This window comes from Pelophylax lessonae (assembly GCF_965119305.1).
Source record: "Pelophylax lessonae genome assembly, chromosome: 6".
NCBI lineage: Eukaryota > Metazoa > Chordata > Amphibia > Anura > Ranidae > Pelophylax > Pelophylax lessonae.
This window is the reverse complement of record NC_138773.1, coordinates 255,299,282-255,310,794: the sequence shown is the minus strand read 5'-3', so window position 1 is coordinate 255,310,794 and position 11,513 is coordinate 255,299,282. Positions and strand designations below refer to the sequence as shown.

The following is an 11,513-nucleotide window of genomic DNA, read 5'->3' as shown; positions in this document are numbered from 1 at the left end:
AATGGGAGGAAGTACGTCTATGATACCACGTGACAACCGGACGGCGAAGGAAGGTGGGCGGTGCAGTGAATTGAATGAGACATGCAGTGTAGATATCACAATGGAAGAGCGAAGAGAGATAAGGATCATTAGTAAGACGATGGCTGGGGGAGGGATACTTGTTACACACCACTAAATCTATAGCTAACAACATAATCTTGTTGAATAATGTCGCATTCGTTATGGCGGGGCGATGATTTAGTTGATCTGGTATCGTGTGAGAATGACTTTTGTTTTGGGACTTTGCCCACAGTAAAGATGGCGGACGGGCTTTACTGACGTCATGTAGTTACCTTTGCCCTGAGGATGATTAGAGAGCTGTGACTGGAGTGTCAGCCTAGGAGAGATACAGAGGGGATTATTACCAGAGTTGGCAAATACAGTCCAGTGTCCCTGCCAAGGAGCCAACGGATGAGAGATAGAGGAGGAGGAGGAGAGGGTGAGATCCGCATTACTCTGAGCTCTGCCTGATCATCTCATCTGGGTGAGTGCCAGAATCCTCTGTAATCTGCACACCTGATGATTCAATAGATAATCCATCATCATCCTGATCAGTAGGGTGCATCCTCCATTATACTGTCAGATAATCTTTCCATAGATGTCCGGGAAGAGGGACCCGGGAGGAACAAACCCCTAGCATGGGGCTGTGCCTGCATGTCAGGGGTTAATAGCTCTATTTGTCCACAGGAGAGGAGAAACTGTATTACTTACCTGATCCTCCGCCATCCCGGCAGACAGCGCTCCCCCATGACCAGGCAATGGTCTGTCTTTCAGTGTCCTCCCATCCAGTGCTGGGCTTTTGATTACATCAGGACCCCAGACTGCCCCTGCATGGGGGTGCATTAGCTGCAGGGGCAGTCTAGCAGTAGGGAGACTGGAGGATTAGTATTTTTTAAACAGAATTTATATAGAGCCAACAGTTTGCTCAGCGCTTTACAATATAAAGGGAGACAATACAATTCAATGCAAGAGGGTTAGCAGGGCCTTGCTCCTGTGAGCTTACAATCTAATAGGGAGGGGCTGGTGAAAGAGAAGGTAGTAACTGGGAGGGATGAACTGATGAGAGAAGTAGAAGATTTGGTTGTTAGGCAAAGTCAGGATAGGCCTCCATGGAGAGATGAGTTTTCAGGGATCGCCTAAAAGTAGACCGAGTAGGAGATCATAGGACAGATTGGGGTAATGAATTCCAGAGGATGGGAGATCAGCTATGACCATGGGAGATCCGCTATGACCATGGGGGATCCGCTATGACCATGGGGGATCCGCTATGACCATGGGGGATCCGCTATGACCATGGGGGATCCGCTATGACCATGGGGGATCCGCTATGACCATGGGAGATCGGCTATGACCATGGGGGACCAGCTATGACCATGGGGGATCAGCTATGACCATGGGAGACCAGCTATGACCATGGGAGATCAGCTATGACCATGGGGGATCAGCTATGACCATGGGGGATCAGCTATGACCATGGGGGTCCAGCTATGACCATGGGGGAGATCAGCTATGACCATGGGGGATCAGCTATGACCATGGGGGATCAGCTATGACCATGGGGGATCAGCTATGACCATGGGGGATCAGCTATGACCATGGGGGATCAGCTATGACCATGGGGGAGATCAGCTATGACCATGGGGGAGATCAGCTATGACCATGGGGGAGATCAGCTATGACCATGGGGGAGATCAGCTATGACCATGGGGGAGATCAGCTATGACCATGGGGGAGATCAGCTATGACCATGGGGGAGATCAGCTATGACCATGGGGGAGATCAGCTATGACCATGGGGGAGATCAGCTATGACCATGGGGGAGATCAGCTATGACCATGGGAGATCAGTGTTAGCGGAATTCAACTTCAATTTAATCAAGTCCATCTAATCCCAGGTTCACACTGAGCCGTTTTGAACTATTGCGTGTTCAGCTGAACTTTTACGTTTTTGGAAACCAATGTTCTATCAGAATACCGCTACCTATCGGATTCTGCAACCAGAAGTGACGTTCGGATGAGAACACCTTACTGCGCATGCGCCATGCTTTCCAACATGGCCGCTATGCATTTCGATAAGTTTCCTAATGTGACAGAACACGAAGCAGAGGAGGACATCTTCTTACACCCAAGTCTTGAATTTTACATTTATTATAGCAGTAAACTCACCTTATATACTGAATCACAGTATTACATTTGTATTATTATTGTATTCTAGTAAGTATAGCGAGAAACCTGCAAGTAGAAGGTGGCGGCGGCCATCTTGGTACACCTCGCACTGCTCAGCGACAAACTGATTACTGGGTCGCGGTGAAATATTTGATTTCAGTACAAAAGGTGAGTTTACTGCTAAAATAAATGTAAAATTCAAGACTTGTGTGGGTGGAAGAAGATGGCCGCCTCTGCTTCGTGTTCTGTCACATTAGGAAACCTATTAGAACTCACAGCGGCCATGTTGCAATGCATGGCGCATGCGCAGTAAGGTGTTCTCATCCGAACGTCCCTTCCGGTTGCAGAATCTGATAGGTAGCGGTATTCTGATAGAACACCGGCATTTAAGTCCGACTCCAGGGGCGATTTCACAGACATCATCAGTGTTTTTTTTCCTGTACAGACGTCTCTATGGAAATTGCGCCCCCACCCCCAAATTGCTAAAAGTAGTACAGAAACTACTTTTGGTAATGGGTGCGGCACCGCAAAGTCGGCGTTGCACCAATTCTGACGGTGTCATTGCCCACAATTGGCTGCGATTTGACATGTCAAACTGGACCAATGTGAACGTGAGCTAAATCTCCTTGGCCAACACTTCCCTCTCCGCAGACGGACAATGCTGCTGTCCAAAGGTGTCCCCAATACTCCTCTAGTGGAGTAGAGACCACCTAAAGCTGACCATAAACCAGTAGATTTCCTAATGCACATTCGTACGAAAATTCTCAGCGTATTTAATTACTTGGCAAATGTTGTTCAAATTAGTGTTAATTTTAAATTTCTATTTAGTTTTAGTCATAGTCTTTAGACTAAAACACCATTTTACTTTTAAGTGGAATTTTAGTCATCTGAATTGTTTTAGGCCTATTTTAGTTGACTAAAATCAAATGAATTTAGGTAAATTGTAATGCAAAATTGCAAAAGGGTTGTAAAGTCAGAAGGTTTTTTATCTTAATGCATTAACCACTTAAGCCCCGGAAGATTTTACCCCCTTCCTGACCAGGGGGTATTTTGCTATTCGGCACTGCGTGACTTTAACGGACAATTGCGCGGTCGTGCGACGCTGTACCTAAACAAATTTGACGTCCTTTTTTTCCCACAAACAGAGCTTTCTTTTGGTGGTATTTGATCACCTGTGCGATTTTTTTTTTTTTGGATCACGCGCTATAAACAAAAAAAGAGCGTCAATTTTGCAAAAATAACAATATTTTTCACATTTTTTTATATGAAATTCCCCCCCAAAAAAAAGTGAAAATCAAAATTTTTTAAAATTTTCGGCCAATTTGTTTTATGCTACATATGTTTGGTAAAAAAGATCGCAAAAAGCGTATTTTGGTTTGCGCAAAAGTTATCGCGTTTACTAACAAAGGGAAAGATTTTTGTTGTTTTTTTTTTTTAACGCGTAATGGCGGCGATCTGCGATTTTTTTTTTTTTTTTTTTTTTTTTTTTGGGGTACTGCGACATTGGGGCGGACAGATCGGACCCTTGACTGACATTTGTGACACTTTTGGGGTTACCAGTGACATTTCTACAGTAATCAGTGCTATACATATGCACTGTTACTGTAAAAATACACTGGTTGTGAAGGGGTTAACTTTATTTGGGAGGGAGGGGCTGTGTGTATCCCTAGGGGCGTGCTTTCTACTGTGATTGGCTGTGGCTTGAGCTGTAAGGACACTGATCAACGGATCTACATAGTAGATCCATGTGATCAGTGTCTTTACAGCGAGGAGAATGACAGGTGGCTTGTTTACACAAGCTGCCTGACATTCTCCCTCTCCCCCGCCGATCGCCGAGTGACCGGCGGACATCGGGTCCGCTGGTCACACGCACGGGGGGGGGGGGGGGTCCGTGACCACGCGGGAGCGCGCCTCCGGGGGCGCGCGCTCGCTCCCTAGACCCTCACAAGCTAGTGACGTAGCCCTACGTCACTTTGCCTGTGAGGGGCTGACTGCCGACGTAGATCGGCGTTAGGCAGTCGGCAAGTGGTTAAGTTAAAAAGACCTTCTGTGAGCAGCAGCACCCCCCCCCCTTTTAATGCTTACCTGAGCCCCCTCTCTATCCAGTGATGTCCATGACTTTCTCAGCCGTCCAGCACTCCCCTCCTCATTGGCTCCCGCTGCTGCCAATCAAAGTCAGTTAACCAATGAGGAGAGGGGCGGAGCTTAACCACAGCTCCGTGTTTGAATGGGCACAGGGAGCTGTGACTCGGCTCAGGTGCACCCATAGCAAGCTGCTTGTTGTGGGGGCACTCAACAGGAGGGAGGGGCCAAGAGCACTGAAGAGGGACCCAAGAAGGGGAGGATCCAGGCTGCTCTGTGCAAAACCGACTGCACAGAGGAGGTAAATATAACATGTTTGTTATTTATATTGAAAAAAATACGAGACTTTACAATCCCTTTAAGCATTTCTCTAGAATTTCCAAACTCATTATATGCTCCTGAAGTAAAAATCTAATAATATGTAATTATTTATGGTATTAAGATTTGATCATGTACTACAGACACAGATTTAGCCGTTGTGATATATATTGTCATTCAATTTCTATTTAGTTTTAGTCCTAGTCTTTTGACTAAAGTGCCAATTTAGTTTTAGTCATATCTTAGTCATTTTAATTGTTTTGGTTTTAGTCCACTAAAAAAGTGTTAGGGCCAGTTCACACCATAGAAACACAGTCCGGTGTGTTCCTGATGCTTTTCTGCATGTGCATTTTTGAGTAATTCCAGTGCTTTTTTGATGTAGTCCAGTACATTTTTTCCCCTCTTTTTTTTTTTTTCTTAATCTTAAATAAGGTTCCAGTGTGTTAGGTGGGTTTAGGTTCATTCTGGTGCATTCCATTGAGTTTTTGATGCTTTTTACAGCATTCCAGTACAGTCCAGTGCTGGAAAAATGCAGCCTGTTCTACTTTTTTATACCCAGTGAAGTGACTGGCCTCAGGTGATACACAGATGAAACCACTCCTCCTACATACGTTGTACCTGTTTATCTGCTCTCTTCCCTAAATCTGTTCAAAGTCCAGAATTTTCAAGCTTGTCTGAGAGTTCAGAAAAAGGGGGCGGAGAGCTGAAGCTACACTCGGTGAGAATAGCTCTGAGAGCTGATTGGAGGGAAGGGACACACCCCTCTCCACACAGCACACAGGAACAGAGCTCAGGATGACAATTAGCTGGAGGTCCCTCCCCTGTCACCATTTTTCTCTTGGTGTCGGGAAAACGTGTCAGAAGTGATTAATGCTGATCGCAGAGGAACGAAGCATCAGAGAGAAATTACACTTAGTGCTCCTAATTGGGACAAGAACACATTATAGAGGGATATACTTGTTTTATATTTCATGTCTAAGGCTTACAACCACTTTAAGTCTAATCTAATGCTAGTCAGTATGAGTAAAGTATTATTACCCATGGCTGGGTAATAATAAAGAACGTCATTACTCTTATCGCTGTTCTCGCTGAGACAACATGATTATTATTGCCAATGTAATATTGTTATGGCAACGTGTCAATAAAAAGTCTGATCCATTATGAATTCCTTTGGGCAGCTGTAAATGTATTTACTTGTGGTGCATGCGTTCTGCATTTTCATACTGAAAACTTGGCTTTAGCATTAGAAGTTGTAGCTGTAGAATCTCCGCCAGTGACTTTAGTGTATATTGTGTTTATTAGTCAGAGCTATGATTCCATGCAGCATGCCTCTCCTACGTGTTCGGTTGTCATTGAAGGTTTACAGCCCACTTCGGGTACTTTGATCTGCTTTAGGTATAGATTACTAGGTCAGGGGCTAATGTTTATTTATGTGCCCTGCCCATATACAGTTAGATTCCTTCTTGGTAATATAAAAACCTGCTCTAAGTAAATATATAAAATTGCAATAAGCAGCTGCTGTTCACCCAATGAGGAAATTGACTAACAAAAGGTAAATAATCACAGCGCTTGCTCAAACTTCAAAACTCATGAATAGTCTGAACAATTCAATACAAAGTGCTAAAAATTAAAGTGCTAGAAAAATTACTGTAGTAATTGCTATAAAGTGCTGAATGCGATAATTGCTTAGGATTAATATATATAAATGTAAGTATCAAAACAATTTAAATTCATACAATATTAGACAATATTGACAATTAAGAGTGTTACTCAGGTTATCCCGAGCAGCCACCATAGTGGCCAAGGAGGGCTTAGAAGAAAAATGGGGGACTTTAAGGGTACCAAATGGATGTCAGTAATGATCAATCAACTATAAATCTATTCAAATTTTATTTAAATAGGAATAAAATCAACATTTAAAGAAAAAAGACAAGATATACAAAAATACTGGATAAGAATATTCTAAAAACCATAGATATATTATGTCATAGGTAGCTCTAAATGACTAGACCGGATGAACCACCGGTTTCTATCCACAAAACGGTGCCCAACATGTTTCGCCGTTGCTTCCTCAGGGGCGTGTAGCTGCAGCGGAGATGGTCATAGAGGTACTCCTTGGCTAAATATCACGTTGTTTGGTTCTATACAGATATCCAGAAACACTAAAAAGTGATAAAAGATGGGCCACGGGAGGTAATGGATGGATAATTGGATACACACACTGGCAGTATGTATAATCCGGAGGATATTTATTTAGTAGTTAGCTTTTTCAAGGTTTCTAGATGGATCCTATAATGGATAGACAATAAGGCTAGGGAGTAATCGATGTTTGTCCCAACAGGGGGAAACCTTACCCAAAAAATTGGGAGGTTTACATTTGCTGTGTGTGCTCATCCATGGTTTTCTCCTGTGGTCTGAATATATTGACAATTCATAGATATTACAATACAAAGTGCTAGAAGTGCTGTGAAAAAAAGTGCTAAATGCAAAAAAGTGCTAGAAAGAATATAGATTAATATATAAAGTGCCAAAAAACTCAAGTGGATTCAAATATTAAACAGTCCATATTAATGTCTAAAAAAGTGCCAAAGTGCTATACTGCTTTCCTTATTAGTGAAAGGTGCCACACTCCCCTCCTTGCAACCCTACTCACCAGAAAAGAAGACCCTCTCTGGGTCAAAAGTGGCCTTTAAAGGGTAGTAAGGAGTCCTGGATATAAAATCTGGGTACCCTCCAGCAATCACCGCTCACTTCACTTGAAAGTAGATATTCCTTAATAGGCTCAACCCAAATAAATAAAAAGACCCATAGTGAAGAATTGTTAAAACTCCATTTTAGCAATGCAGGTAGCAGGAATACTCACAAAACAGAAGATAAAAGATTGCATTGAGGTGATTACAATGAGCTTCCTGTAACGCCGTCTCTCATGCTTTCCACAGAGAGACAGGAAGTGACATGAGTAGTTAAACCGGAAATTACGTCAACGCGTTTCGCCCGCCTCCCAATCGTCAAAGGACATCATTGAATCAACTGGTTTTATTCAAAAGCCCTTAAAGCGGAGCTCAACCCAAAAGGCGCTGCCACATTTTGGCACCTTTTGGGGGGCAGCTGCTACCTGGTTTTGACAGGTACCCACTTCCAGCCCAGTTCACCGTGAGCCAAGTTCGGCCCCCCTCCTTCCCCCTGAAGCCGACCCATTTACAAAGTGCAGCACGACTCGTGCATACACAGTAGGAAACCGGCCGTGAAGCCACAAGGCTTCACGGACAGTTTCCCTTAGGCAAGATGGCCGCGTCAACACCCAAGAACCAGTTCAAGAATCGGCTCAGGTGAGGACACCGCTGGATCCCTGGAAAGCTAAGTGTCCTAATAGTAAAAGTCAGCAGCTACAGTATTTGTAGCTGCAGACATTTCATTTTTTCTTTTTTTGTTTTCTTTTGACGGGGCGGACCTCCTCTTTAGAGGCTTAGTAGATAAAAAATCTGTAGATAAAAAAAAAAGTGCAGCTTTGAATATTGCCCTTAGTATAGATGTAGGTCATTTATGTACTTCCTGTAGCCTGACTGAAAAACTCCCTAAGGTGGCATCATCCTGTTCTGTCTTGTTGGTAGGACATTCCTAAGACATGCCCAGCTGTTACTGTTTACCTCCACCATCACAAGAGTGAGCTCTTTCTTTAAATTCAACCCCCTACCCCCCATGAGCTTTCTATCCCCTGACACAGTAGGTCTGAGCTCAGTGTTTGAGAGCTCACTCCTGTGATGGTGAATATGAACAGTAACAGCTGGGCATGTTTTGGCAACATCCTGGCGAAAAGGCAAGATGGGATGATGTGAGTTTTTCATTCAGGCTTCATGAGGTGAGTAAATCTCCTACACCTGTAGCAAGGTACCATAAGTATCTTTTTCTGAATAGATATACAGCTGTCACATGACCCAGCTCTTTCCCAGCCTGTCTGCAGGGAAACATAAGCAGGAGGAGCTTCTAGTCATCTGCTGCTGGTCACATGTTTAAAATAAAAAAACAGCCTTTGGAATACAGATTAAAAATAAATAAATAATATCAATAAACTGTTGGCATACAAATATATATTTGAAATCAAATTTCTATTATTTTGTGAAAATAACACGGTGTGGGCAGATTTCTGCCAGTCGCAGGCTGTGTCAAGCCCCTTCAGCCTGTGTCTTAGAATATGAGGGAGGTGAAGCCACCATTAATCTACATGTAATATCCCACCCCCATTGTGTTTAGCTGATTAGTGGGCATGGAGGATGAGAGAGTGGGTGGGCTGTCATTTACCACTGTGTAAACACCCACATGTGTGACTCTATAGTCACATGGGCTGTTTAGATGTGATAGGGAGGAAATGCTCAGCATAGAAACTCACTGAAAACTGAGCATGTGCCGAGTCGCCACCACAGCTGCAAAATCCCTACCTGAATTTGGAACATGGAAAGAAGGGGGAGATAGAGAGCAGCAGATTCAACCAGTTTTGGGTTTTTTTGCAGAATACAGAAAACAAATCTGATAGTGACAGAGTGAGTATGAAGAGGAAGCAAACCGGTTTAACCCCCACTAAAATTGATCTGACATTCCCAAAGCCATAATCTAGAATGAAATTTAACTGATGTATGGCCAGCTGCACACTCATCTGCCACTTCTATCTTAGCCAGACAGTGTAAGATAGTCAGAAGACCACCAGTGGCCATATCCAAGCTCTAATTCAATGCTGGTTTTCCATCATAACCATTCGACAGAAGCTGGTTATGCCAGTGTTCTATCAAATAGTGCAGATCATTGGATAATGCCTCTGACGATCTGTGAATGCGCAGTATGTAACGTCACTCCAGCTGCTAGCCCGAACAGCTGGCATGGCACATGCGCAGATCACCGGAGGCATTATCCGATGATCACCAAAGCGCAGAGGGAGAATGTTATAGTCAGATTCTGCCTGGCTCTCTGCTAATATGCAATAATTGATCGATCACATGACAGGCGGTTTTGGGTGTGTTGCAGGGTGGATTTAGATGTGTTGAAGGGTGGATTTGACCCCAGGCAGAATCTGATGATTACATTCTCCCTGTGCGCTTTGCTGATCGTCGGAAAATGCCTCTGACGATCTGCACATGCGCAGTGTTGACATGCCAGCTGTTCGGGATATCGGCTGAAGTGAGGTGATGTACTGCGCATGCGCAGATCGTTGGCGGCATTATCTGACGATCAGCACTATTCGATAGAACACCGGTCCTACTTAACCGGCTGCACTTTCATACGCGTGTAACTGGGCTTACTTTCGAATCCAGACCAAACCCAATCTCGTCTCTACTGGTATTGACTAGTGAAAGAATCCGCTTGGCATGTAATGCCCATTTTACTCTAGACCTGGTATAACAGACCATGTAATAACCATTCAACAACATGTTTACTTTGTGTTTTTTTTTGTTTTTTTTTTTTCTGCAGGCCAACCCAAAGACATCAGCCCAGTCGCAGAGATGAAGACACTGCTAGTTTTTGATTTTGACCACACAATTGTTAATGATAACAGCGACACATGGATTGTCCAGTGCGCCCCAGATAAAACCCTCCCGAACGTGCTGCAAAATTCTTATGAGAAGGGAAAATGGACAGAGTATATGGGCAGGATTTTCACCTACCTTGGAGAAAAGGGAATACGAGAGGACGACATGAAAAGAATCATGATCGCCATACCATATACACCAGGCATGACTGAGCTTCTCCATTTCATTGGCCAGAACAAGGATCGCTTTGATTGTATCATCATCTCTGACTCCAATACCATCTTTATTGACTGGATTCTGACGCACGCAAACGTTCACAATGTTTTCGATCAAGTGTTTACCAACCCTGCAGCCTTTGATCGGTTTGGAAACCTCACCGTCCAAAATTTTCACGTCCATCACTGCGCATCCTGCCCTAAGAACCTATGCAAGAGAAAGGTATTAGAAGAATTCATAGCCAAGCAGACCACCAAAGGGGCTCGGTATTCTAAAATAGTGTATATTGGTGACGGCAGCAATGACCTTTGCCCGGTAACTTTCCTGAAGAAGGGCGATATTGCCATGCCGCGGGAAGGTTATTCACTGCAGAAGCATATTGCTAAGGAGATCGAATTAATTGATTCATCCATAAGCGTATGGTCTACAGGCAATGAAATATTGGCTCATCTGAAACGATTGTTGGAGGAGTAAAACTTAACAATAACATTTTTAATTATTTTACGCACTTGCTAAATATGTTAAACAGTTTCTCTTGATTTCAAGTTTTGCCTTTAATGAAGCAGACAATCATCTAACGTCTCTTGTGATTGGCTGGCAACAAGCAACTAAGGCATCCGATTAAACAGATGTCAGGGGACTACTTGCACCTGTTTCATGAGACTGCTGGGAACAGGAAAAAAATTTGCAGCTCAGCACGACTTAAAGCAGAAGTTTAATATGCTTATATTTTTCCTTCTCTGGTTCTTCTTCCCCTCATCAACATACTAAATAAATATTGCAATAAAACCTGTTGTCACGTCATATCTTATTTAGATCCAATGACCTCATCACTGGGTCTCTGTGTTTTCTCTTATAATTGCAAGCAAATTATGGCTGGTGGGAGGTCGCAGCAGGGTGCTGAACTTAGTGAATCACAGCACCATGCCTCAGTGATGCTCTCAAGAACCCTCAACCCAGATGAAAGGAGTGGCTCCTGGCAGGAGTTCTACAAATATCCAAAACGCCTTGATGTCAGGCTGGTGGAGAGGACATTTGTAGGAAAACTGCACTTGCAAAAAGAACAGCCTCGGTAATGCTGGAGGTTTTCCATCCAGGAAATGAGATGGGCTCTATTTGATTTGTTGCAGCTTCTATTGCTTCTATCACTGTGAGAAGCTCAATGTACAGTAAA

The 11,513-nt window shown here is 43.6% G+C and overlaps 1 protein-coding gene across 3 annotated transcripts; it reads left to right on the top strand.

Moving 5' to 3' along the window:
• The first annotated feature begins 25 nt into the window (after positions 1–25).
• On the top strand, positions 26–11,105 carry PHOSPHO2 (phosphatase, orphan 2). 3 transcript variants are annotated; one of them, XM_082261352.1, is made up of 3 exons: positions 45–131; positions 293–523; positions 10,065–11,104. In XM_082261352.1, exon 3 carries the CDS (start codon positions 10,097–10,099, stop codon positions 10,811–10,813), a length of 717 nt encoding a protein of 238 aa, XP_082117478.1. In that variant the 5' UTR covers positions 45–131; positions 293–523; positions 10,065–10,096; the 3' UTR covers positions 10,814–11,104. The 3 variants fall into 3 exon arrangements, with proteins under 3 accessions (XP_082117476.1, XP_082117478.1, XP_082117477.1); XM_082261350.1 differs by lacking the exon at positions 293–523 and having other exon boundaries at positions 26–131; positions 10,065–11,105; XM_082261351.1 differs by lacking the exon at positions 45–131 and having other exon boundaries at positions 229–523.
• The last annotated feature ends 408 nt before the right edge of the window (positions 11,106–11,513 follow it).